The following is a 25,047-nucleotide window of genomic DNA, read 5'->3' as shown; positions in this document are numbered from 1 at the left end:
GGGACGGGGGACGGGGCACTGCGGTCCAAGGCCGGTTTAGCACACGCCGCGTCTCCCGCCCCGACTTCTCCCACCGTCGGAGCCGCGTTCCGAACAAGCCGGGGGCCGGTCTAGAGGGTCTCGCGAAACGCCCCCCCCCCCGCCACACACACACACACACACACCGCGCCTCCCTCCCGTCTCCTAGGCGGCGAGCCGCGCCTGCCAATCCCGCCTGCTGAAGTCTGGCCGGTGAAGGGGGAGGGGCGGCGGACGCGGGTGGGGAGGGGGACGCTTCTTCCCCCTGCAAGCCCGCATTCAGCCCGGGGTGGGGGCCGAGATTGGCGGCTGCTCCCACCGGCCCGGGGCTTCCTAGGCATTCGGGGTGGAGACCGGCTGCTGGGGCGGCTCAGGCTGGAGGCTGCAGTCCTGGGAGTTGAAGCCCCCCCCCCTTGTAAGGTCCCCAAGGTTGGACAGCCGCGTCTCCCCACTTGTCTCCCTGCGTTCCACAGGGGAAGCCGGTTCTGGGCACCTGGAGGAATGGCAGCAGGTGTGTCGTCGTCGTCGTCGTCGTCCCCCCCCAGGACAGTAACTGGAGCAAAATGCAAGGAGCGTTTTTGTGAAGCTCAGACTGATGCCCCCTGCCCCTCCCCCCAGCTCACCAGAGGAAAAGACCCAGGCACCTCGGGAAGGATGCAGCCAGGACGCCTCGACTTACAACCACAGCTGAGCCCAAAATGTTGGTTGCTAAGTGAATTTTAAGAACCTTAGTGAATCTCTGCCATTGTTAAGTGAGTCGCATGGGTCATTAAGCAAATCCGGCTTGCCACTGACTTTGCTTGTCAAAAGGTCACAAAAGGAGGGGGCTTTTTTGGACCCCAGGACACTTGACCGTCATAACTATGAGTCAGTGGCCAAGCCTCCCAATTCTGGTCAGGTGACCACAAGTGGAGGCTGCAATGGTCGTAAGCATGAAAAACAGTCATGTCACTTTTTCAGCTTCAACAGTCACTAAACGAACTGTTGTAAGTCAAGGATGATCTGTAGGGGGTTTGGAGTTTGGAGAGGGCTCTTCTGTGTGGGGCCCTCTTGGGAGACCCTTCCTGGAGAGCCGCCGAGCCAAGCCAAGCCAAGCCAAGCGCCCTGACCCGGGACCGTGTCTGGCAGGGGGCTTCTCTGCTCAGCCAGAGGCTCCCCCCGAAGACCCAACCAAGCGCTGGTTCTTGGTTCCCATCTGAACTCTCAAAAGTCTCTCCTTCGGTGGTGGCCTCTTTCGGTGACCCCACGGAGCCCCTCCGAGCCCCAGGACCTGGCAGCCTCCAGGAACGAGAGGGGGCCAATAGCAGTAACCTTTAGATTTGGATCCCGCTTTATGGTGCTTTTACTGGCCCCTCTAAGCAGTTTGCAGAGTCAGCCTCTTGCCTCCAACAAATTGGGCCCTCATTTTAGCCCCCTCGGAAGGAGGGAAGGCTGAGTCGACCTTGAGCCTGGTGGGATTCGAACTGCCAAGTTGCAGGCAGCCGGCAGTCAGCAGAAGGAGCCTGCAGTACCGCGCTCTCACCACCGCGCCACCATGGCTCTTCATGAATTTGTTGTGGTTCAGGCGTCCGTCTCTTGGATGGGACTGACTGGTGACGGCCCCTCCGGCGTTTGGAAGATGCCAGGGTGACCAAACGGCTTGATCTGACAGCAGCCTTCCAATATTTGAGGGGCTGCCCCAAGGAAGGCGGGCGGGGGGGCGGGGGTGTCAAGCTATCCTCCAAAGCCCCTGAAAGGAGGAGGAGAAGCAGCAACGGAGGGGAGCTCATCGAGGAGGGAGGCACCCCAGAATGAAGGAGAAACACCCTGACCGAACGATTATCCAGTGGGGTGGGTGCCCTTCAGAAGTGGTGGGTTTTTGAGAAGATTGCCCTGCCGTTTGTCTGGAACAGCGTAGAGTTTCTTGTTTGAGCAGGGGGCTGGACTAGAAGACCTCTGAAGTCCCTTCCAACTGCGTTATTCTGCTTCAATTGTTCCAACTGCCCATTTCAACCAGACCTTCCACCTGCTGGGCAGATGCACCTGAGCTGTGCTGAACTCCGAAGGAAGGGCCCCTGGAGATTCTCTGTCACCCAGACCAGGGTTGTCCCAAACGTGGCTTTTTTTAACCTGACTTTCTAGTTTTTCTCTGAAGGCGTTTCACTCCTCATCCCAGAAGCTTCTTCAGCTCTGAGTGGGGGGTGGAGAAGGGAGGGGGTTATATGCAACTGTCTGCAAGGAGCATAAATCTTTCCCTTCCCCTCCACCCATTCAGAGCTGAAGAAGCTTCTTGAAGGAGAAGCGAAAGGTCTTCAGAGAAAAACCAGAAAGTCCAGTTGCCTCGTTTGGGTCAAAAGGAAAGGATTTGCAACCGGGAGGAGTGACCCAAAGGCCGAGGGGGCTTCCAGCCGGGGGAGACATACGGATGACCGGCCAGAAGTCTTGAGAAGTTCCCAGGGTGAATTGTTGGATGAATATCTGACGCAGGTAATCCTCGACTTGCAACCATTTTCTGAGGGTTCAGAGTTATAATGGCACTGAAAAAAGTCACTTATGGTCTGTCCTCACACTTATGACCGTTGCAGCATCCCCAGGGACCAGTCGTCAGACTTCGGGGCGTTTGGCAACTGGCAGGGAGGCACCACAACTGAAGCATCCTGGAGATTCCTGGGGTTTGGGACCTTCTCAGCCGGCTTCTGGATGAGCAAAGCCACATTTAATAACCACCGGTTCACTTAACGACTGCACTGATTCACTTATCATGGCAAGAAGGGTCATAAAATCAGGGGCGCTTCACTTAACAGCCACTTTTCTTGGCAATGAAAATCCTGGTCCCAATTGGAATTGGAAGCGGAGGACTATTTCCGTGTGTTTTTTAGCCCCAGAGTTTCACCCTGTGCCGGGCTGGCTGACAGCCTAATGGGCCTAATGGGAATAAAAACCTCCCTGATTGGCTCTCCCACTGTGCCGCCCCCCAAATGTCTTCCTTTGGTCGAAGGAATGGACGTTCCTGCAGCCTGATGGGCTTTGCTGGTGGGGGAAAAGGGTGCAGCAGCGGCTGGTCGTGGGGTCTCTGGGACGCAAGGCGAACCCCTCACCTCTGGGTCAGAGCGCCTCCAGCTGGGCAGGGAGGGTCTCCTCCGGCCTTTGCCTCCCGCTCACACACGTCCCGCCAAGTGGGGCCTTCCAGGCTCTCAGGACCCCTTGATAAGAGGCTGGTGGGGGCCTCCTGGTCATTCCCAACCCCAGACGGAGGACGGGGGGGGCTCCCAGTAGCCCTGCCTGGAGGGCAGCCTGGCCACGAATAGCAAGCAGAGGTAGGAACGATCGCAGGGAGGGGGAAGACACTGGGTGGGGAGGGCTGGCCTGAGCGGCCGAAGTGGGACGCAGCGCCAGGGACACGCAGGGCAGCCAAGGCTCTGTTTCTTCCATTCCTTTATGTGGGCTTCTCGGGGAGAGTGGGAGGAGCTACTTCTCCAGCTGGGCCAGGAAGAGGGGCAGGAGGCTGCGGTGGTTGGCTCGCCTGCGCTGCCGGTCCCTCTTGCAGGAGGCCCCCAGGCGCTGGAAGGCCGCCCACCGCCTCCTCGGGGCCCCTTCCGCCGGGCCCTCGCTGGGCTCCAGGTTCTCGGCCATGAAGCACTGGGCGGCGTGGATCATGTCTTCCTCCCGCACGCCAGGCACCGGGACGGTGGGGATGCCCGCAATCATCATGGCCAGGGTCAGGATGCAGACGTTGGGGGCCCAGGGCGGCCTGGGCGGGGCATCCCTGTCTCGGTCCAGCTTGGCCGACATCACGAAGAGCCCCCCGCTGGGCAGGAAGCCCCACTGCGCCAGGGCAAAGTCTCTGCCGGGGCTCGGGGGCTGCTGCAACGGCTGTGGGGGCTGCCCCGAGGGGAGGTAGAGCCACCGGTCGGCGGCCGGGGGCTCCAGGGGGAACTCCTGGGCCACGTTCTGGAGGGGGAGCCTGCCGCAGGGACCCCGAGGCGGCTCCCAAGGGTCGCTGCTCTCCTGCTGGAGGGCCCCCGGGGCCGGGCACGACTGGCCGAAGCCGGGCAGCAGGGGAAGACGCGTGGCACTGCCCTGCTGAGAAGCCATCGGCTTGGCCTGCGGTTTCCTTCGCAGGAGCCCCAGCGGGCAGGAGATGCCGGCCGAAGGTGAGGCCTCGCGTGGCACCCGGGCGAAGGGGCTCAGCCGATTTCGAGGGGCCTCGTCGGACTCACTGCTGCTGCCGCTGCCACCGCTGCCGGCCGGTTCTCCTGTTCAGAGGACAACATGTCCGTTTGAGAGCCTGACCCTTTTTCCGCTCCTCCCCTCTGCCAGGAGGATGCAACCAACCAAAGGGGGTGTGGGCAGCTGAAGGAAAACACCCCCACCCCTTTTTTCAGGCCAGAAAGGGGGAGCCCAGACCCCCGGGCCCTTTGGGGTACAAGCAGAGTTTCCGCTGCCTGCCACTTCTCTCGCTCAGACCTCTTCCCCAGAGGGAGATGCCAGCAACCCCACCGGAAGCCTCTTCTGTCGCTTGCACCCCATGCGTTGCCCAGCTGGGGAGCTGGCAAAGGCCTAAGAGTCTTGGAGTGGGGTGCCCCATTGAAATGGCCCTGTGAGCCCAGGAACAGCAGCAGAGCCCCACTGAATGCTGACAGAATGCCGCTCTCCTGGGTGAAGTTGGGTGGGCATAGCCTTGCCAGGTGGGCTCCAGCAGGGACATTTCTGCCCATCATGGATACTGGAGGGATATGTGGGGCCATGTGAGCAGATTCCGTTCCCGGGGTGCCTTGGCAGACCGTATCTTGGGCAATTGTAGAACAGCTGCCTTCTCTAGGAGGGGTAGGACAGTGGGATGTATGGAGAAGGGACCTTAGAGAGCATGCAATCAACTCCCAATACCTAGCCAACTGGCCCCTCCTTGATGTGCTACCATTTAGTCTCTCCCACAGCCAACGCATATCTTTTCATGTTCACTCTCCTTTTCCATTTTGATCCACTGCTCCTCCTCCTCCTCCTCCTCCTCCACAGTCCATCTTTTAGATGTTTGTGGAGTGCTAATTCCCCCGCCACACACACACACACACACAGACACCCCCAGGCTGCTCCCTGGCCAGCTAAATAGACTCAACTTCTTCAACAGCTTCTGATGAGGGTCAGTCCCCGAGTCCCTTCCACCCTGCCGGCTCCCTTCTAACCCTCCCCAGTTTCTCCGGCTGTAATGGCAGCTTCCCAGGCTGACAAAGATTTAGGAAAAGGTAAAACAGCCCCCCCCCCCCAAAGGGTGGGGGGGTCTCTTCACCCTCCCTTTTAACGTCTGTTGAGTTTCTCCACTGTCCAGCTCATGGTTGTCCCAAGGGAGCTTTTTCCAAAAGGCAGCTGGACTTTCCTGGGTGTTTTCTTTGAAAACGTTTTGCTTCTCATCCCAAAAACTTCTTGAGTTCTAACTTCAGAATTCTCGGATGAAGCTTCTTGAGAGATGAGAAAGAAATTGCTTTTTGGACAGCACCTTTTTGGAGATGGCCTCCCTTTTAACCATCCAGCTCAGGGGTCCCCAGACTCGGCAGCTTGAAGACTTGTGAACTTCAGCGCCCAGAATCACGCACAAGTCTTCAAGTGGCCAAGTTTGGAAGGCCTCTGTTCTAGCTCTCTTCTAACCCTCCCCAGTTTCTCGGGGTCTGCGATGGTGGCTCCCCAGGCTGACAAGGATTCAGGAAAAGGTACAGTAACCCCACCCCCACCCCCATAAACCCTCTGGGTGGTGACCGCACCCATCCCCGTGCCCAGTTCAAGGAAAGGCCGCAAAAGGGGAACGGATGCCGCCTGGAGTCCTTGCGAGCTACACTTCCCACTGATGGGAAATGGTGAGGTTGCCGCTGCTTCTTCTGCCGCGTCCCCCTTTCTTAGTCAGCCTGGCTAAAGAGACTTGGGAAAGAAGCCCCCTTGGTTCTAGTCAGAGGTCCAGGCCCCCAACCCTGACCCTTGGAAGGAGCAGAGCCCAGCAGGGCCCTCAAACCAGCCCGGTCCTCCCTGTGATCGGGCTGCCTTGTCCTGATCAGGCACCTGGGAAGGGCTGGGGCCTGTCTGTCTGCAGTGCCCCAGGCTCAGCTGGGGATCCCCATTTCTGACCCTCTGGCACAGCGGCCAGGCCGAGTTCAGGGGGTGTAATACCTTGGTGGGAGGGTGCAAAGGAGGCCGCGGAAGATTTTTCCAGGCCCCCACAAAACGCCATCGTCTAGGCTGCAACCTGGTCAGGTGCTGCAGTGCCAGTGCTATCCTCTGGGGCCCCCCCTGAGCACCCCCCCCATTCTAGAACCAGCATCACAGGGTGTGGGCCTTATGTCACACAGGGCCACTGAGTGGCCACCAGTGGGCCTCTGCTCTGGTGGTCGGGTAGCCTGAAGTGACCAGGACCTCTGCTCCCACTCACCCCCCACCCCTGCCCAATCCTTCCTCAAGAGGGTCATCAGGGTTGGATCATTCTGGTGCCTGGTCTAAAGATTCCCATGGTGACGTGGCGGGGATAAAATCCAGGCCTGAACTTCAGAGGGCCCGAGTTGTGGAGGCCTTGATAAACGGAATCACAAGCTGACAGCTGAACACGTGAGCAGAGCCGCAAGACGCGCGTAGAAGTATTTTTATACCTTCCTTAATTCTTGTAAACAGAGTTCCTGTTATATAACCAAGAAACCTGTTTAGGGCGTGTCAAATTTTTCAACTTTCCATTTCCAAACATTAGGGATGCTCAAAAGTTGTGACATGACTTGAGAATTGTAAAGATATTTTTGGTTACTTTAATTGACTCTGTTGTCACTTCCTCTAACTCCCACTCCTTTAGCCTCACGCTATCCACAGTTGACCTCACTCCATTCCTAAGAGGTCTGGAAGGGGCCTGCGTAAGTGCACCATCGTGCCTACCATCCCTGTCCTATTGTCCCCATTTATTTGTACCCACTTCCTGTATTCATACTCATGTTTATTCTTATATCTAATATCTGGTAAGTGATTGACAAATCAAAAATAAATAAAAAATAAAAATAAAGACAATATAGATGTGCTCGGTTAAGTCACTACATAAATATAACCTTTTAAACATTTTATTTGTTTCATCCACGCTTGCTTAAAATTGCATTCAGGGTCCTCCCAGCCTTACGGGGGAAACCCTCCTTTGACCAGCACTGAATAAACCTGTGACTAAGAGAGAGCACCTGGACTCCGCCTCTTTGTTCGGGCCGAGCCACACCTGGTCCCTGCCTGCCAAGGTCTTCCCTGGAGACTTACAAGAACTGGGGTACCGAAGCCCGGAGGCGCTACAGAAATATCCTCACAGCCAGAACAGTGTCCTTTCCTTAAGGCGGCTTTTATTGAACACGCGTGACGACTGACCCGGATCCTGTTCTGACTGACATGCGAGACATTCTCCTGCTGAGCCCAGCGGGGCCCTGGCCTCCTGGCACCTTCTGGGCTGGGCACGCAAGGCGCCCCAGCAGAGGCTTCCCAGGGCTTGGCGACCGCAGAATCGGCTGCTGCTTCCAGCAGAACCAGCCCCGCCCAGAAAGACCCGTCAGGTGAGGCAGGTGTGCCTGGCCAGGTGCTTCATTCGTATTTGCAGAGGTTCTTCAGCAGCGGAGGCAGGTTCAGCCCGTCGATGGCCAGGCGGTGGCTGATGTGTCTCTGGATGGCCGTGCGGCAGAGGGTCTCCAGGGAGGGCACTGGGGGGGTGGGGGGTGGGGTGGAAGGAGAGGATTAGACCAACATAAGTATGCAGGGACGCAGTTTCTCTTAAACTAGCTTTAAAAAGGAGGGGCTAAGCCAACAATAGCGTGTCCTTTGTGCAGACCTAGTTAAGGCAGCTTAATACATAAATAGATAGATAAATTTATTGTCATTGTACTCAGAAACTTGAGAACAACGAAATAAGGTAAATAAAGTAAATAAAGTAATAAAGTAATAAAGTAAACCAACATAAATGTGCCACTTTGCAAACCCAGCTAAACCAGGTTAAGACACCAGGATTAGACCAAGATAAGGGTCTCCTTTGTGTAAACTGAGCCGCTGCGAGTTGCAGGAATGGTAAAATGCCTATTTGGGGCTTGTGGCTCTCAAGCAGCTGGTTTTTGTGCAACAGAAAAAGCGAAGCTCTTGCTATTTTCCACTCTCTAATTCTTCCCCCCTATAATAACAAAGCGAAACGAGAAGAGAGTTTTCAAACAGTAGAAATAAAGGTGCTGAATCTAGAAACTGGAGTGCAGAGAAGAGCAACAAGACCACGTCAACAGATTACATTAACCTGCGTGGGGAAGGGTTAAGGGCCTTTCTGATCGACCCAGGAGAAGGACGAGGGGTGATAGGACAGCAGGCCCCCAGTATCTGAGGGGCTGACCCAAAGAAGAGGGGCCCTGAATCTCTCACGGGGAGGGCTTTTGCCTTCGGAGGCCGTGGGGGCTCCGTCGTGGGAGGTTGTCAAGAAGAAACCGCACAGCCACTGGTCTCAATTGGTATAGGGTTTCCTGTTGAGCAGGGGGCTGGACTAGAAGACCTCCAGGGCCCCTTCCAACTCTGTTATTCTAACCTAAAGGAGTAGAGAGCCAATGGGGCACTAAAGACTTCCTCAGAGAAAGGGGGGGGGGTGCCCCCTTGAGAAGGCGGCTCACTCTGAAATGGCCCCAGACCAGGAGGATATCCGGTGATGCTGGCTGAGGAATTCTGGGAGTTGAAGTCCACAAGTCTTAAAATGGCCAAGGCTGGACCCGCACCCCTGCCACAGAGCAAGAAGAGGACACCATCAGCCAGGCAGAAGGCAGGCAGCGTCACTGGGGAGGGGGCTGCCTTAGAAGCACAGGTGTAGCCTTGGGGGGCTTCTCCAGCCACCCAGCAGTCACCCGGCTTCAGAATAACGGCCTCCCGTTCCTCCTTCCCTCCCGTCCTTGACACACAGTAGATATCGCAGTGCCCCCCCCCCCCACAGGCCCGAGTCTTACCCCTCCATCCCCCAGAGAGAAAAACATCACTTTGCAGAGTGAAAGCTGCTCCTGGACAGAGGCATTGCCTGGCCCAGCACCATGGGTTAGTGCGTCCTTCAGAGGGGGCAGGAGTGCAACGCCCAGGCCTGAGGAGAGGGGGTGGGGGGTTGAGCTGGTACATTGTTCCGGGGCCCAAGGAGCTCAAAGGGGGGCCATGAAGGGTGACAATTTTTAAAAAAAATTTACAAGACCAAATTTTATAACAAAACACTCTAAGGCTGGATCAAATCCACTCATTGGAGGGCAAATGGCAAGGATGGATGGATGGATGGAAGGAAGGAAGGAAGGAAGGAAGGAAGGAAGGAAGGAAGGAAGGAAGGAAGGAGGAGGAAGGAAGGAAGGAAGGAAGGAAGGAAGGAAAGAAGGAAGGAAGGAAGGAAGGAAGGAAGGAAGGAAGGAAGGAAGGAAGGAAGGAAGCTTAGTCAGAGGATCTGTGCGCCCTCCGGCTGTGCCAAAGGGCAACTGGCAAGAGGAGTGGCTTTAAAACTCAGGCGGGTAAACCGGAGGGTGGGCGGCGAGGGGCGTGTCACTTTTTCCCCATTCGTATAGGCTAGAGGAGGGGTCTCCAAACTTGGCAGCTGGGGAATTCTGGGAGTTGAAGCCCTCCAGGCTTAGAGTTGCCAAGCTTGGACTAGAGTGAACCATTCTTCTCCCAGTTGGAAAAATAAACATCTACTTGTGGGCTGCGCAGACTCTGCTTCTCCATACTTCATGCTCACCCCCTCCCCGCTTCCCAATCTGCTTCGCTGCTCTGGAAGCCCCCTCCCCCTTTTTAAATGAGCCTCTCAGGTGGTTAGGAGCAGGGGTGGGATTCTATAGGTTCGCACCTATTCGCTAGAACTGGCTGTTAACCTTCTAAGCAGTTCAGAGAACCGGTTGTTGGAAGAAATTACTGGGCTAATCCTGTAAGGAAGGCAGGAAGGAAACATCCTGGTGTTGCTTACAGAAACTGCCTCTCCGTTAACCCTGATTACATTCTTGGGAGGACTAGACTTCCTGTCTCTGGAACTTCTCTGGAGTTATTTTTTCCTTCCTTGATGGTACTTTGCTTGTGTGGAGGGACCATTCAAAGTTACAGTGGCACTGAAAAAAGTGACTTATGACCATTTTTCACAACTGTTGCAGCATCCCCACAGTCATGAGAGACCAGGCGAGGAGATGCGTCCCTTGATGTGAGTGATGTTGAGTTGGCCACGCCCACCCAGTCACATGACCACCAAGCCCTGCCCACCAATTAAGCCACTCCCACAGAACCGGTTATTAAACATTTTGAATCCCACCCCCGGTTAGGAGTGACGTCGGTGCGGGGAGGAATGCGAAATCCACAGGGTGATGGGGAGGGGAGAAGTTAACTTAGGGTGCAGGTGAGGGCGGCACAAATTAGTCTTGTTCCAGCACTTAATCATCCTCTCGGCGGCCCTGGCAACGCCTCCAGGGAGACCCAGTTGGGCTTGTTCAGCAGCCTCGGGAGAGTCTCTCCTGGGGCCCACGCGCGGATTAGGGCTGCCTCTGGGCAGCGGCATCTCCGTCGCGGCACCTTCGCTTCAGAGCAGCTGCTGCTCTCCAGAAGGATGCTGTGGGCAGAAGGCCTTCAGGAGACAGTCTCCTAGGGAGAAAGCCCATCCTTGACCGCTGGTGTCCAGCCCTTCCCTCCTCAGCAACCTCCATATCCAGAGACAGTCAAGGAGAGAAGCAACTTGGGGTGCAGGAGGGACTTCCTCACAGGGAGAACCAACTACCCAGTGGAACGGCTCCCCTCCAGATGTTGTGGAGGCTTCACCACTGGAGATTTTTAAGAAGAGACCGGACAGCCACTTGTCTGAAATGCTTGAGCAGAGAGAGGTGGACTAGAACAGTGGCCCCCAACCTTTTTTGTGCCACGGCCCAGTACCGGCATCACAAAATGATCCGCCGCCCGGTACCGGCATCAGCACGCATGACAAGGCAAGGCGAGCCAAGCAACTGGCCAGCCAGCCGTCCCTCACTTCTCCCCACCACCTTCAACTCCTCCTTTGTACCTTTGTCGATGGGCTTCGCTTCAGGACGGCTTCGGGACGGTCGCTCGGCTCGCCTTGACTTGGGTGCTGAAAGAATCCTCGCGCCTTAGTTTCATTCGAAGCCACCACCACCCTCGATGAAACTAAGGCGCGAGGATTCCTTCAGGACCCAAACGCTGCTTTCCAACCGGAAAAGCTCACCCGAAAGCACTTTCTTGCCAAACAAGATGGTGGCACCCAGCAAAACGGCGGCCCGGTAGGAAATGTTCCACGGACTGGTACTGGTCCGCGGCCCGGTGGTTGGGGACCCCTGGACTAGAAGACCAAGTTAAGGATGAGCCAACTGTGTGCAGCAGTAGCCACAAAGGCTAATACAATCCTGGGTTGTATAAATGGAGGCATAGAATCAAAACCACATGAAGTATTAGTACCACTCAATAAACCTTAGCAAGTCCACACCTGGAATACCGCATCCAGGTGCAGTCAGCACATTAGAAAAAAAAGGGATCGGGACTTTGGAAAAAGTGCAAAGAAAAACAAGGAAGATGATTAAAGGCCTGGAGACTAAAATATGCAAAGAACCGTTGCAGGATTTGGGTTTGGCCAGCCTAGAGGAAAGAAGGGGTGATGATCGCAGTCTTCCGGTATTTGAGGGGCTGCCACAAAAAAGAGGAAGGGGTCCCCCTATTTCCCAAAGCCCCTGAAGGCCGGACAAGAAACAATGGGTGGAAACTAATCAAAGAGAGGAAGAAACTTGGGATTCGGGAGAAACTTCCTGACAGAACAATCAACCAGAGGAACTGCTTGCCACCAGAAGTCGTAGGCGCTTCATCAATGGGGGCTTTGAAGAAAAGACTGGACAGCCGTTTGTCTGAAATTGTCTAGATCTCCTGGCTGAACAGGGAGCTGCACTAGATGACCTCTAAGGTCCCAGTTCTATTCTGATTGAGTAATTTGGATGCTGAAATGTTTTTCCTTCCCTTCCTCTTGAATTGGGTTTCCGGGGAAATCCTAGATGATTCTTTCAAACTCGGTCTGGAAGGCCCAAATCACCCCAGGCCCTTTTCAGAAATTCTCCCGGAGAGTGAAAAATACGACGCAGCTGTTGCGTTAGTCCTGTTTATCCTGTGTAACCTTATCCCTCAGGAATAATTTCCAAAAATAGTTTTGTTCATCTGTTGTGGTAACAGCAACGCCAAGAGGATTGGGCACCTGGGAAAGGGAGCCAATGCAGGATGAAACCGTGAGCCGCAGTGAATCTCCTGGATGTTAAGGTGACACAAAATCGTCTGTCCGCATCCTTTCTTGCAACTGCTACAAAGAGCTGCTATTGGGCTTTTCACGTTTGCTCAAAATCTTTCAGGAATGGGGATAACAGAGTAACAGCACATCCGAGTTGGAAGGGACCTCGGAGGTCTTCTAGTCCAACCCCCCAATCAGGCAGGAAACCCTCTACCACTCCAGACAAATGGCTGTCTGGTCTGTTGTTGAAAACCTCCAGTCATGGGGCACCCACAAGCTCTAGAGGGAAGCTGATCCACGGGTTCATTGTTCTCCCCATCAGGAAATTACAGGCTGGGTTCCTCCTTGGTTCGTTTCCATCCATTGCTTCTTATTCTGCCCTCAGGTGCTCTGGATCTTAGGTCGGCCCCCTTTCTGATATTTGTGGGGCTCCTACAAAGGGGGGTGGGGCGTTCAAACTATTTCCCAAAGCACCAGAAGGCAAAACAGGAAACTATGGATGGAAACTAATCACAGAGAGAAGCAACCTAGAATTAAAGAGAACTTTCCTAAGAGGGAGGACGATTCTCCCGTGGAACTGCTTGCCACCAGAGGATGTGGCTGCTCCATCACTGGGGGTTTTTAAGGAGAGACTGGACAGTCATGTGTCTGACGTGGCATAGGGTCTCCTGCTAGAGCAGGGGGCTGGACTAGAGGGCCTCGGAAGCCCCTCCCAAGTGTATCATTCTACGTTCTTTGTGGCAACCCCTCAGATATTGGAGGAGTTCAATCCTCCGTCCTTCTCTACCCAATTCCTGCAACTATTCAAATCTGCTTCTTCACTTCCCAAGTCCACTCCAACTCCTCAACAGCAGAGCTACTCGGTTCAAGCCAACCCCCTTCCTCCCCCTCCCCACAAGCCATTTTCTTTCTTTCATTTCCAATTCCTGCTTTTTTCCATTTTCTCCTCCTGCGAGTCCCATGGCCTGAGCCACCCACCCACCACTCAAGAAAAATGGTTTGCTCAATGTCCATGGAGATTCCCAGGTCATGATTATCCTGAAGGTGCTTTTTCAAGTGTCAATCCTTCCATTTCCGCCCCCCCACCCCATTCAGTCAGAACTGAAGCAGCTTCTTGGATGAGAAGCAAAAGGTCTTCAGAGAAAAACGTCCAGGTGCCTCTTGAAAAAAAAAAAAAAAAAAGCGCACCTTTGGGATAAATGGTTCGCCTTTAACCATCTCCTCTTAAGGCCCAGCCAGTTGATGGGACAGGTACAGGGTGAGCCATACAGGCTCTTGCAAAGATTCCCGCAGGAGCCCCGCTAAAAGGAAGGGAACGGAATTTCTCCATATTCAACATCAAAACAGGTAAAACACGGAGGCTGAAAAGGGGCCGTGCGGAAAAGAAGGAAGACAGCAGGCCGGGCCGCGCTGCTGCTGTCGCCTGCCTTTTAAGGGAAGCAACCCACACCCTTAAGCTGGGACACGCAGCCCTTTGTCTTCCCTGGGATTTGAGTGGTTCTGCAGCGATTACTCTGGGATGGGAACATGAAACATAAGTGAGTCATCAGGTTTGGAGAAATACTAGGCAATTAAGAGATAAATGTGTGTACTCCTTTCTAATTATTGTTTTATCCATCAATCACGCCATTTGAAACTAAAGCCAAAATGGTGGGTAAAACCATCGAAATAGCCAAGTGCATCAAGACGCGTCTCTCTCTCTAACTCCCTCCAAGCAGCCCCCGGGGTGAGGTGGCTGGGCTCATCCAGAGTCCTCTGGAAGTTTCTGTGGGCAGACCTCCAGCACGGGTGTTTCTTCAGCCTGCTTGCTATCGGCTGCCATAGTAACGGGGGAGAGGGGGCTCGGGTATTTGGGATGGGGAAGTGAGCTGGGGTAGTTGCACGAGAACGGAAAGGGAGGCCTGCACTCATGGATTATGGCGCTGCTGAGTGGAGTTGTTTACATGCCGTCAAAACCGACTGCCCAGAGACTCCAGATGCAAGAAATACCTGAACAGGAGCTTTCCCCTAATATCATCCTGGATGTTGATTGGATTCTCAGTGCCGGACCCTGGGGGGAGGGATTTGGGATGAGCCCCTTCACACCTGGGGGCTCTGGGGGAGGGGCTAGTAAATGGAGAAGAAGGGGATTGGTTTGAACTGAGTAGCATCCGGTTTTGGTCACCACACAATAAAAAAGATGTTGAGACTCTAGAAAAAGTGCAGAGAAGAGCAACCAGGATGATGAGGGGACTGGAGACCAAAACATATGAAGAATGGTCGCAGGAACTGGGCCTGGCTAGTCTAGGGAAGAGAAGGACCAGGGGAGACAGGATATTGCGGTCTTCCAATATTTGAAGGGCTGCCACAGAGAGGAGGAAGGGATCAAGCTATTTTCTAAAGCACCTGTAGGCCAGACAAGGAATAATGGATGGAAACTGAACAAGCAGAGATTCAACCTGGAAATAAGGAGGAATTTTCTGACTGTGAGAACAATCAACCAAAGGAACAGAAGTTGCCTTCGGAGGTTGTGGGAGATTCATCCCTGGAGGCTTTCAAGAAGAGATTGGACTGCCATTTGTCAGAAATGGTGTGTAGGGTCTCCCACTTGGGTGCGGGGGGTTGGACTAGATGACCTACAAGGTCTCTTCCAACTCTGATTATCTGTTCTCTGTTAAGATACCAGAATATGGTCTGATCCTTGGCTGTGGGACCACAATAATCCCTGGTATGCTTGAAGCAGAGGTCTCCAAACCTGGCACCTTTAAGACCTGTGAACTTCAACTCCCAGATATCCTCACCCCTGGGAGTTGTAGTCCACAGGTCTTAAAGTTGCCAAGTTTGGAGACCTCTGGCCTAAAGCATCCTTTAGACCTCTTCTCGAAGCACCTGGACCAGACCTGCCCTTGCAATCTTTCCATCAGAGCCCTTTAGGACTATCGGTAATCTCTGGTGTGGGTGGAGGCGGTTCTACTCAAAGTAGCCTGATGAGGAGATGACAGAAGCAAGAACTTCCTGCTTCTGTTGTGGTTGGGTTGTTGTGGTGTGTCTGAGCGCCGCTGACGGCTCCTCTTCACAGAGCTGCACGACGGGCAGGCAAACCCTTTGACTTCCTGTTCCCGACGGAGATGATCTCCTTCCTCCAGGACGAAGACGTCACCCACAGCCGCCCAGCTTTGGCCCTGGGAAAGACGCCGGGTTCTGGCTGGGTTCTGGCAACGCATCCCACCCTCGCCTGGGCTAGCTCAGAATAAAAAGCGCTGGAAGGGACCTCGGAGGTCTTCTAGTCCCTACAGGACCGTTCCAGATCAGTGGCGGTCCAGTCCCACCCAAACCTCCAGGGATGGAGCAGCCGCAACGTCTCTCCCACCGGTTAATCCTTCTCACTCTCAGGAAGCGTTTCCCGAATTCCAGGTTGCTTCTCTCCTTGACTGGAGTTTCCGCCCACGGTCTCTTGTCCTGCCCTCTGGGGCTTTGGAGAAGAGGTGGACCCTCCTCTTCCCAGGGGCAGCCCTCCAATATTGAACCGCTGCGGCCTCCTCACCTTTCGTCCTCCTTTTCACTGAATTGGACAGGCCCAATTCCTGTAACCCACCTTTGTGCTCCCGTGGAGTCAAAGGGGCCAAGCTGGACCCCACGGACCGGTCCTACTTCCAGCCAGCCAGCAGCCCCATGGTTGTTGCCAGGGTGAGCGAGGCTCAAGGGGGAATCTAAGGGGGCTTCCCTGGACAGACTGCATAATACCTACAGCCGTATTCCACCTGGATGATTCGGACGCTCTTGGTGGAAGCAAAGATGTCAACCACGGCATAGAGGGGCCGGGACCCGGGCAGCCCCCGGGCGCTGGGCCCCATGTCTTCCCCATTGATGATGATGTGCATGTCGGCCGTCCCGTCCGGCTGCGGCGTGAACAGCACCCCGATGCGGCTCTTGCGGGCCGTGGGCGGCAGCACGTTGGCTTTGTACAGCTCGTCCAGGATGTGGCTGTAGCGGCCCGGCCGGCTCCGGCCCACCAGCTTGTCGCGGGGGATGCGGACTTGCTCGATGAGCAGGTGGGGGCCGCAGAGGAGACCCCGCCCGCCGGCCGGCGCCTCGCTCACGCGGTTGTGGCTGCGCGTGATGGCGAAGACCCAGCTGTCGCCCAGGCTGACCAGGTCCGGGAGCGAGTACTCGGGCACGGCGGGCAGGTCGCGGGGGTCGTGGGCGGTCAGCCCCACGCGCAGGTGGCCGCACCAGCCCGGCTCCTTCTCCTCGATCTCCACCAGGAAGATCTGGCCGGGCTCCAGCGGCCGGTGGCTGAAGCACAGCCCGTGCGCGAAGCTCTCCACGCGGGTGGCCCGCGTGCGGGAGGCGTCCAGGCGGACGTGGGCCCCGTGGACCCCGTGGAAGCGCGTGGGCGGGTTCTGCAACCCGGCCGCCATCTCGGATCCGGCCGGCCGCAGCCCAGGCTATTTTAAGGGGGCGGCCGCCCCCCGGGGACGCCTGGCTCCAAGGAGGGAGAGCGGCAGCCGGGCGGGTCCTAGCGCCCTGCCCGACCGCCGACCGCCAAGGGGGGCCGGCCAGGAATCGGCCAGGAATCGGCCCGAACGTCGGAAAGGCGATCCGGGCCGGGCTGGCGGGGAGCAGCACATGCAGGTCGGACACGCCGCCGGGGCTCGGACCGGACCGGACCGGACCGGCCTCCTCGCCCCAGCAGGCCGCCCCCTCCAAACCCGCAGCCTCCCTGCGCCCGATCCGCGGGGCTTCCGGGGGCCCCGCCCTTGCACGCGCCCCCACACCCCCCACCCCACTCTGGGCCGGCCGGACTCGGGTAGCTGTGCGGCCCCCGGTCCCGTCTGTGGTGCGAGGCGGCCCAGAGCAGCCGTCCCCAGCCGCGGTGGGTCTCGGTCGGCAGCCGCTTCCGCCAGAGCCTCCCGCTCCGCCACCCGGCCGGAGAAGCCGGGCAAGACCGGTTCGGAGCCCCCGCGGGGGGAGGTTGAGCCCGGCCTCCGCCCAACCCGTCGCGCGGCAAAAGAGAGCGCCCCCTGCCCGGCTCCCCCGCCATCCCGCGCCGCCTCCGGGGCTTCTGGGGCGCAACGGGGCAGCGGCTCCTCCGGGCCAGGCCGGCGCTGGGGCGGGGAGGGCGGGGGGTCCGCAGGGCGCTTCGCTCCGGGAATCCCGGCCGCCGCTCAGCTCGGTTCAGGCCGCCAGCCGGGCGCCGCATCCCCCTTCCTCCTCCTCCTCCTCCGCGGCGGGGCGGGGCGGGGCGAAGTGGCGCGCCGGCCCGATTGGCCGCTGCCGGCTCCGGCCCCGCCCCGCCCGTCAAGTGACCGGAGCCCGGCGAGGGCAGCGGCAGTCACGTGCGCCCGGTTGCCGCTGCTGGTGCCGCTGCCGCCGCCGCCGGAGCCTAGGAGCCCCGCCCGCCCGCCCGTGGCCAAGTGAGCTCCGCCGGGACGGCCAGGACCGCCGCTGCCGGGACCCCGCGGGCTCCGCTTCGGGGGATTCGGGGGCTGGGAGGCTCCTCCCGGCAGAGCCCCCGAGGGCGCCTGACCGCCCGCCCTGCGCTCCCTCCCTTCCCCGCAGATGGCTCTCCCGCCGCCGCCGCCGCTGCTGCCGCTGCTCCTCCTGGCCGCCGCCGCCGCCGCCGCCCGGTCGGGCTCTCCGTCGTCCAAGTTCGCCATCGACTTCCTCCCGGGGCTGGCCAAGCAACCGGCCTTCGAGCAGTACACGGGCTACCTGAGCGTGGACGGAGACAAGCACCTGCACTACTGGTGGGCTGGCGGCGGGGGGAGGGCGGGGGGGGGCAGCGGGGGAGGGGGGCTGACAGCCGGGCGGCCCCTCCGACCGCGGCTTCCTCTCCGCAGGTTCGTGGAGGCGGAGGAGGCGGCGGCGGATGCGGAGAAGCCGCTGGTGCTCTGGCTGAACGGCGGTCCCGGCTGCAGCTCCCTCGCCGGCCTTCTGACCGAGCACGGGCCTTTCACGGTCGGTCGCCCCGCTCCCGCGCGGCCCCGGGCTCCGTGGCGGGAGGCGGGCGGGAGCCGCGCGGCCACTTCCCTCCCTGCCGGTGTTTGCCGAGGGCCCGGCTCCCTTGTGTCCCGGGCATTTGTGAGGTCACACTCCCCCCTGCGACGGTTGCCTCCCTCAGGAGGGGCTCTTGGGCAGGGAGCCTGGTCCTGGGGCAAAGGCCGTGGGCATCCGGGTGGGGGGTCTCCCCTGAGGAGGGTCCCTTGTTCCCCTTTAGGTCCAGCCAGACGGAGCCACCTTGAAGTACAACGACTATGCCTGGAGTAAGGTGAGCCCCCCGCCCCCCCAGCCCTGAAAGCTTGGCTGGAGCAAGGGCACGAGAGGCAGGGGCAAGATAACACCCCCCATGGAGCCTGACCCCCCCACCCGCCCTTGTCTCCCTCCAGCTCGCTCACATCCTCTTCCTGGAGTCCCCGGTCGGTGTCGGCTACTCCTACTCGGATAGCCAAGACTACCAAACCAACGACACAGAGGTGGGTGCCGACCCTTGTCCCCTGCCCTCTTGACCCTGGCCTGCCAGCTGGTGCCTGGCACGTGCCCCCCCTCTCTCTCTCTGCCCCCGCAGGTGGCCCGCGTCAACTACCTGGCCCTGAAAGAGTTCTTCAGCCTGTTTCCGGAGCACCTGCCCAAAGACCTCTACCTGGCTGGAGAAAGCTATGGCGGGATCTACATCCCCACCCTGGCACAGTGGGTCATGCAGGACGCCAGCCTCAACCTGAAGGTGGGTGTGGCCCTGGGGAAGGCTCTCGGGAGCGTGGCATTAAGTGGGCAGGGGTGGAAGGGGGGCGGGGGGGCACAGGGGTGCCCAGGGGACTCGCCCTTGGCCCTGGGCCGCGCTGCAGAGATGGAGAGTGGCGAAACCGGATTTCTGCCCGGCAGCAGCTGCGCAGCTGCTGTTCCTCCCTTGGGCCGCTTCTTGTTTGGGAAGAGAAACCAGAGAGTGGGGCAGCCTCCTCCGTTTCCCCACCATCCGGGGGGGGGCAGGAGGGCAATGGGGGCGAGGGCTTCTGGAGGTCACTGGGCGTGTCTTTCAGGGCCTCTCGGTGGGCAACGGGCTCTCCTCCTACGAGACCAATGACAACTCCCTGGTCTACTTCGCCTACTACCACGGCCTCCTGGGGAACAAGTGAGTCTCTGCCCCCGGGGAGGGGAGGGGCTGGTGTGCTCCGGCCCCAGAGGAAGCTGAGACACGCGCACACACGCACACACACACACACCCCGCTTCCCCTCCACAGGCTCTGGGGCGACCTGCAGCGCTTCTGCTGCTCGGGAGGGAAGTGCAACTTCCACAAAAGCCCAAATCTGAACTGCACGGCTGCTGTGAGTGGGGAGAACCCGGGGGAGGGGGGAGGGGGGAGGCGAGAGGTGGGGGTGGGGGGGAGCCCTTGAGTTCATCCGGCTCTCTTGCTCCTCGCAGATGGTGGAGGTGATCCACATTGTGGACGAATCCGGCCTCAATATCTACAACCTCTATGCCCCCTGCGCTGGGGGGGTGCCGGGGAAATTCAGGTGAGCGCCTTGCGGTTTGCAGGCCGCTCCCCCCTTTCCTCCCCCTCCCCCCAGTTCCTCGGCCCCTGGCCGTGTCAGGCGGGGCTCTGCCAAGGTGGAGGAGGCGGGTGAGGGAGGCTGGGACGGCCTGAGCGGCTCTTATCCACCTTGCAGCTACCTGGATGGGACCATTGTGACTCACGACCTGGGCAACCGCTTCAACTGGCACCCCCTGCGCAGTATTTGGAGGGAGGTGAGCAGGGACGGCAGGGCTGGCCTGGGCACGAGCCCTGCTGGGGAAGATGGGTTGGGGGGGGTCCCTGGGGACGCCCAGGAGGGGGTCTCATTCAGGGCGGGAGATTCTCTTGGGGACAGAAGCCCCCTTGCCAGAAACGCCCGACTGATACGGCCTGAGAAAGCAGAGCGAAGGTTTGGTGTGCTTCTGTGGCCCCCTCGAGACACCCCCCAAACTCAGGCAGCCGTGGATTTAAGTCAATTCCCCAGAACCCAGGAGGGAGGGGGGGAGGGGGAGGAGGGGGGGGGAAGCAAAGGCTCTGAGCATCTCAGCTGCTTTCCCCTGTCCTCTGAAGGCCTGAACGCAGCTGAGGGAGGGAGGGAGGGAGGGAGGGAGGAATGAATGAATGAATGAATGAATGAATGAATGAATGAATGAAGTGAACGAATAAATGAAGTGAATGAATAAATGAAGTGAATGAAGTTGAATGAATGAATGAAGTGAATGAATGAATGGTGAGTGAGTGAGTGAGTGAATAAAGTGAGTGAATGAATGAATGAATGAATGAATGGTGAGCAAGTAAGCGAGTGAATAAAGTGAGTGAGTGAATAAAGTGAGTGACTGAATGAAATGAGTGAGTGGGTGAATAAAGTGAATGAATGAATGAATGAATGGCGAGCGAGTGAGCGAGTGAGTGAATAAAGTGAGTGAATGAATGAATGAATGAAGTGAATGAATGAATGAATGAATAAATGAACGAAGTGAATGTGGTGAGCGAGGGAGCGAGTGAATAAAGTGAGCGAGTGACTGAATGAAATGAGTGGGTGGGTGAATGGAGACGCTCCCTGGGGAAGCCGCCTGGAGCAGCCGCTGTGCTTGGAATCCCTCAGAATCTGCTGAACTTGGGGGTGACCAAGCAGGTGCGGCTGAACCCCCCCTGCATCAACACCACCGGCCTCACCCGCTACCTGAACGACCCCCAGGTGCGCCACGCGCTGCACATTCAGGACGACGCCCCGGCCTGGGAGATCTGCAGGTGAGGGGGGGTCAGCCCCAGAGGCATCCAGGGAGGGGGCCCTTTGTAGACCACCTGCTAATCGGGGGGCCCTTTTTCCAGCTTTACTGTCAGCCGGGGCTACAAGCGCCTCTACACCGAGATGAACGACCAGTACCTGAAGCTGCTCAGCACTGGGGTGAGTTCCTGGGTGGGGGGGGGGGGGGCAGTCCCGCTCCCCTACCAGGCTGGCCCTTCCTCTGGGCCCTGCTAACCCTGGCTGGCTTCTAGCATAGAATAGAGCTGGAAGGGACCCTGGAGGTCTTCTAGTCCAGCCCCCCATCTCAAGCAGGAGACCCTATCCCATTTCAGACAAGTGACTGTCCAGTCTCTTCTTGAAGACCTCCAGGGATGGAGCTCCTACAACTTCCGGTGGCAGGCAGTTCCACGGGTTACTTGTTCTGGCTGTCGGGAACTTCCTCCTTCGTTCCAGGTTGCTCCTCTCCTTGACTGGCTTCCGTCTGTTGCTTCTTGTCCTGCCTTCAGGGGCTTTGGGGAAGAGGTGGACCCCCCCCCCTCTTCTCTGGGGCAGCCCCCCAAATACTGGAAGGCTGCTATCCTGTTCCCCCCCCCCCTCCTTCTTTTCTCTAGAACCCAAATCCCAAACCCAAATCCTGCAGCTGTTCTTTGTATGTTTTAGTCTCCGGACCTTTACTCGCCGTAGTAGTTGCTCTTCTCTGCCCTTTTTCCAAAGTCCCAACCTCTTTTTTTGTGATTTGTGGTGACCAAAATTGCTGGCAGTGTATTCCAGGTGTGGCCTCACTGAGGCTTTATAAAGCGGCGCTAATTCCCCCCGTGATCTCTGCAGAAATACCGCATCTTGCTGTACAACGGGGATGTGGACATGGCCTGCAACTTCCTGGGGGACGAATGGTTCGTGGAGTCCCTGCAGCAGAAGGTGGGCTGTGCTGGGGGGGCTCTTGAGGGGAAAGTCCCCCCGTCAGGATGCCGGCAGTGACCCCTGAGCCTCGAGCCAAACTCCCAAAACCTCAAAAGGGTTTATTGGGAGTGAACATGTCCGGCACTGCCTGGGCGCAGCCGACTCTGAGGCACATCATTCATTGTGACCCTGGACCCTGGTTTCCCCCCCCCCCACCCCCAGGGTCCCACCCGGCCCGTCTCTTGGGAAGGAGCCCCTCGCTCCCCCTCACCTTAACAACCACTATTGAGCCCCAAATTTCTGTCGCAAAGCAAGACAGTTGTTAAGTGAGGCTTGGCCCCTTTTGCGCCTTCCTTGTTCATGGCCGTGAAGTGGCTTCCCTGTGGGCTCCGATTGTCAGTCGGTCGCAAAAGGGGCTCGCTGTGGCCATCGTAAACAGGAAGCTGTTTTGCATCCAGATTTTGATCCCGTGGTCGTGGGGAGGCCGCAAGGGGTGAGGACCGGCCCTCCATCCCACTGCTCAGTCCTGCTGTCTCGGGGGCTGCCTGGGCACAGAGCCATAAATTGCTCCATAAATAAAGAGAACAGGAAAAGAGGCCGTCCTGCAGCCCCTCCCCCTCTGGGTTGGGGGACGCAGGGGAGGCAATGGGGCTCAGGGATTCGGAGGGGGGCACAGCCTCCTTCCATGGGGATTCCTCGCCTAACCCCCCCCGGGACCCTCCCCGTCGGGCCAGGCTGGGCGCTGCCTGCCCCTCTGGAAGCCCAGAGACCCTCACAGCTTCCCCCTCACCCCCGGGGTCCTCTTGCCGGCAGGTGGAGGTGGCCCGGAGGTCCTGGATCTTCACGGACGAGGACGGCCAGGATCAGATCGGGGGCTTCGTGAAGGAGTTCAGCAACATTGCCTTCCTCACCATCAAGGTAGAGTGGGGAGGGGTCTCGCAAGAGCCAAGCTCGCCCCCTCCCCTCCCCGAGTCTGCCCACCCTGGTGAAATGCAGCCAGAGAGACTCCTGGGATGTGACCCTCCCAAGAGCATCCATCCCGTCCCTGATAATTCCACATAGGCCCAGGAGGAGCAAGGCCAGGTCGAACGTTTTTGCGCGAGAACCAAGCCTATAAACCCCACTTTCCTCCCTGGACCTCCCCACATCCCCTCGTCCACCAATCAGCGGCCTTTATTTTGTTTGGGGAACAATCTCGAAGCTGCTTCCCAGGGTTTGACCTTGGGGAGTTGGGACTGTCCCGGGCAACCGGTGGCTCCCTGACATTCCCCCCATTCCCTTCCCCCCATCCCCCCATGCCTTCCAATACTTCCCCTCCCCCCCTCCCTGCTTCTGCTGTGCGGGGCGAGTCAGCCGTGGTGACCCTCCCGTCGCTTCCTCTCTCCCTTCCACAGGGTGCCGGCCACATGGTGCCCGCTGACCAGCCGCGGGCAGCCTTCAACATGATGCAGCGGTTCCTCAACCGGCAGCCCTTCTAAGCTCGGGAGCAGCGTCTTTCCTGGGGAGACCAGCCCCCTCCCGCTGCCGCATGGCTGCAAAGAGCGGCTCCTGACCGGCCTTGGGGGGGGGATTCTGGAGGGTCTCGGGCCCTGGGCAGGTCCTCTGGCAGGGCCCTGTCTCCCCTTCTCTGCGCATTTGCACTGTCCTCAGGGAGGAAGCGGGTCCCCTCGCTGCCCTCGGTGGGCGTGGGGGGTGAGGGGCGTTTCTCAGCCTTCGTTCCGGCGGCTCTTGCAGGAGGAAGTCGACTGGGGATCAAGAGCAGCCAAGTTCTCTTTCTTGGTCCAAGCAAGCGATTAAACTCTTATTTTTCTACTGGAAAAGGAGTGGCGCGATCTGTGGGGAAGAGGAGGCTGCCTTGGCGGCAGGGCTGGGTCTGGGGGCTCGGGGTCTTCCGGAAGCAGAGCTGGTGCTCCCATCACTGGAGGCTTTGAGGCCCTAAAGGGGTCTAGGGCAGGGGGCTCCAAGCAGGCTGAGGAACTCTGGGAGTTGAAGTCCACAGGTCTTAAAGTGCTCGAGGCTGGAGACCCCTGGTCTAGGATAAAGGTGTCACACCTGGGCCGCTTTAAGGCCTGTGGACTTCAGCTCCTAGCTAGGCTGGCTGGAGAATTCTGGGAATGGCAGCCCACAGGTTCCAAAGTTGGACGTCCCTGGTCTCGGGTCTCCCGCTTGACCGGGGATTTGGACTAGAAGACCTCCAGGGTCCCTTCCCCCTCTCTTTCCATACTTCCCACCTCCAGCCCTCCCCCCAGAAGCTGCTTGTGGGGAGGGACAGCAGCCCGGGGGCAGTTTCTCCAGGAGCTGCAGAGCTGAGCATTACCCGGGGGAAGCCGCCGCAGCAGCAGCCCCAGCAGCAGTGCCAACCTCCGGCGCCTGCGCTCACCAGCTGCAGCACCCAGGGGTCCTGGGTCAGCCTGGCCCTCCCTTAAGGGGCGCCTGCTGCTTCGGGGGCTGCCCAGGCAGAGCCTTCGCTCTGACTGCCCCCCAGCCCCCCACCTGCCGGCTGCCTCTCCCCACATTAAGGGGGAGGGGAGGCGTGCCAAGTCCGGGGGAGGGGGAGGGGGTTGGCAGCCGCCTCTTTGATTATCCCAGAATCCGCACCTGGGGCTCCTGGAGGATTTTTTTTTTTAGCAACGGTTCCGTGTTCCCTTTAGGGTTGGGGAAGGAGTGGGCCTCTCGGGATTTTGGGGTCCTGGCTGTCAGGTGAACCCCCAAATCAGGCTGGTGAAGAGCTTGTGTGAGGGTGGAACCTGGTCCAGTCTGAGGGCAACCAACTCGAGGCTCTTTGACTTGGGGGGGGTGCGAGCTTTGCCCCCCTCCCAGGGGCTCATTAGTCCAGAAAGGTTGCAGAGCTTTTTGCTTGAAGTCCAGAGGTGGTGCAGATGTTGCACCCAGCCTCTTCCCCAGCCAAGACTCCGGCTCCACCCACAGTTGCTGGGCCAAAGGGGGTGGCCTACAGTGGGGCAGATGTGGGGGTGCTCCCATTTCCTGGGGAGGGGGCAGCATCGATCCCAGGAAGGGAGAACGGGGTTGGCCGAGAGGGGCATCTGGGTCCATAGATCTGCAGGCCAGGGCAGGCAGGAGGCCTCTGGTCCCATTTCCGGTGGGTTCCAGCGTGGGGCTAGGCCCGCCTACCTGGCAGGGCCGTTGTACGGATGGAGAACAGC

The 25,047-nt window shown here is 58.4% G+C and overlaps 2 protein-coding genes across 3 annotated transcripts; one reads left to right on the top strand and one right to left on the bottom strand.

The window, feature by feature from the left end:
- Positions 1-7,321: 7,321 nt before the first annotated feature.
- On the bottom strand, positions 7,322-16,980 carry NEURL2 (neuralized E3 ubiquitin protein ligase 2). Its single transcript, XM_026721778.2, has 2 exons — positions 15,972-16,980; positions 7,322-7,694 (listed from the first exon to the last, which is right to left on the bottom strand). The coding sequence occupies exons 1-2, from the start codon at positions 16,642-16,644 to the stop codon at positions 7,579-7,581; spliced, it is 789 nt and encodes a 262-aa protein (XP_026577563.1). The 5' UTR covers positions 16,645-16,980; the 3' UTR covers positions 7,322-7,578.
- Positions 16,981-17,467: 487 nt separating this feature from the next.
- On the top strand, positions 17,468-23,703 carry CTSA (cathepsin A). 2 transcript variants are annotated; one of them, XM_087931935.1, is made up of 15 exons: positions 17,468-17,640; positions 17,786-17,973; positions 18,067-18,184; positions 18,444-18,494; positions 18,613-18,699; positions 18,792-18,947; positions 19,261-19,352; positions 19,462-19,546; positions 19,644-19,735; positions 19,889-19,967; positions 20,840-20,985; positions 21,067-21,142; positions 21,812-21,901; positions 22,697-22,801; positions 23,278-23,703. In XM_087931935.1, the coding sequence occupies exons 2-15, from the start codon at positions 17,786-17,788 to the stop codon at positions 23,359-23,361; spliced, it is 1,449 nt and encodes a 482-aa protein (XP_087788061.1). In that variant the 5' UTR covers positions 17,468-17,640; the 3' UTR covers positions 23,362-23,703. The 2 variants fall into 2 exon arrangements, with proteins under 2 accessions (XP_087788061.1, XP_026577557.2); XM_026721772.2 differs by having other exon boundaries at positions 17,509-17,973.
- The last annotated feature ends 1,344 nt before the right edge of the window (positions 23,704-25,047 follow it).

This window comes from Pseudonaja textilis, chromosome 3 (assembly GCF_049901715.1).
Source record: "Pseudonaja textilis isolate UNSWEBS1 chromosome 3, rPseTex1.2, whole genome shotgun sequence".
Classification (NCBI taxonomy): domain Eukaryota; kingdom Metazoa; phylum Chordata; class Lepidosauria; order Squamata; family Elapidae; genus Pseudonaja; species Pseudonaja textilis.
Note: the sequence above shows the minus strand (reverse complement) of the source record. Positions and strands in the feature narration are given on the sequence as shown.

Excerpts from the sequence above, each read along its gene's own strand:
- NEURL2 (XM_026721778.2), bottom strand. The coding sequence starts at position 16,644 with ATGGCGGCCGGGTTGCAGAACCCGCCCACGCGCTTCCACGGGGTCCAC. Across the intron at positions 7,695-15,971 it reads CATCCAGGTGGAATACGGCT|TGCCCTCCCTGGAGACCCTC; the intron begins GTAGGTATTATG and ends CCACCCCCCCAG.
- CTSA (XM_087931935.1), top strand. The coding sequence starts at position 17,786 with ATGGCTCTCCCGCCGCCGCCGCCGCTGCTGCCGCTGCTCCTCCTGGCC. Across the intron at positions 19,353-19,461 it reads CACGGCCTCCTGGGGAACAA|GCTCTGGGGCGACCTGCAGC; the intron begins GTGAGTCTCTGC and ends TCCCCTCCACAG. Across the intron at positions 20,986-21,066 it reads CCGGCCTGGGAGATCTGCAG|CTTTACTGTCAGCCGGGGCT; the intron begins GTGAGGGGGGGT and ends CCCTTTTTCCAG.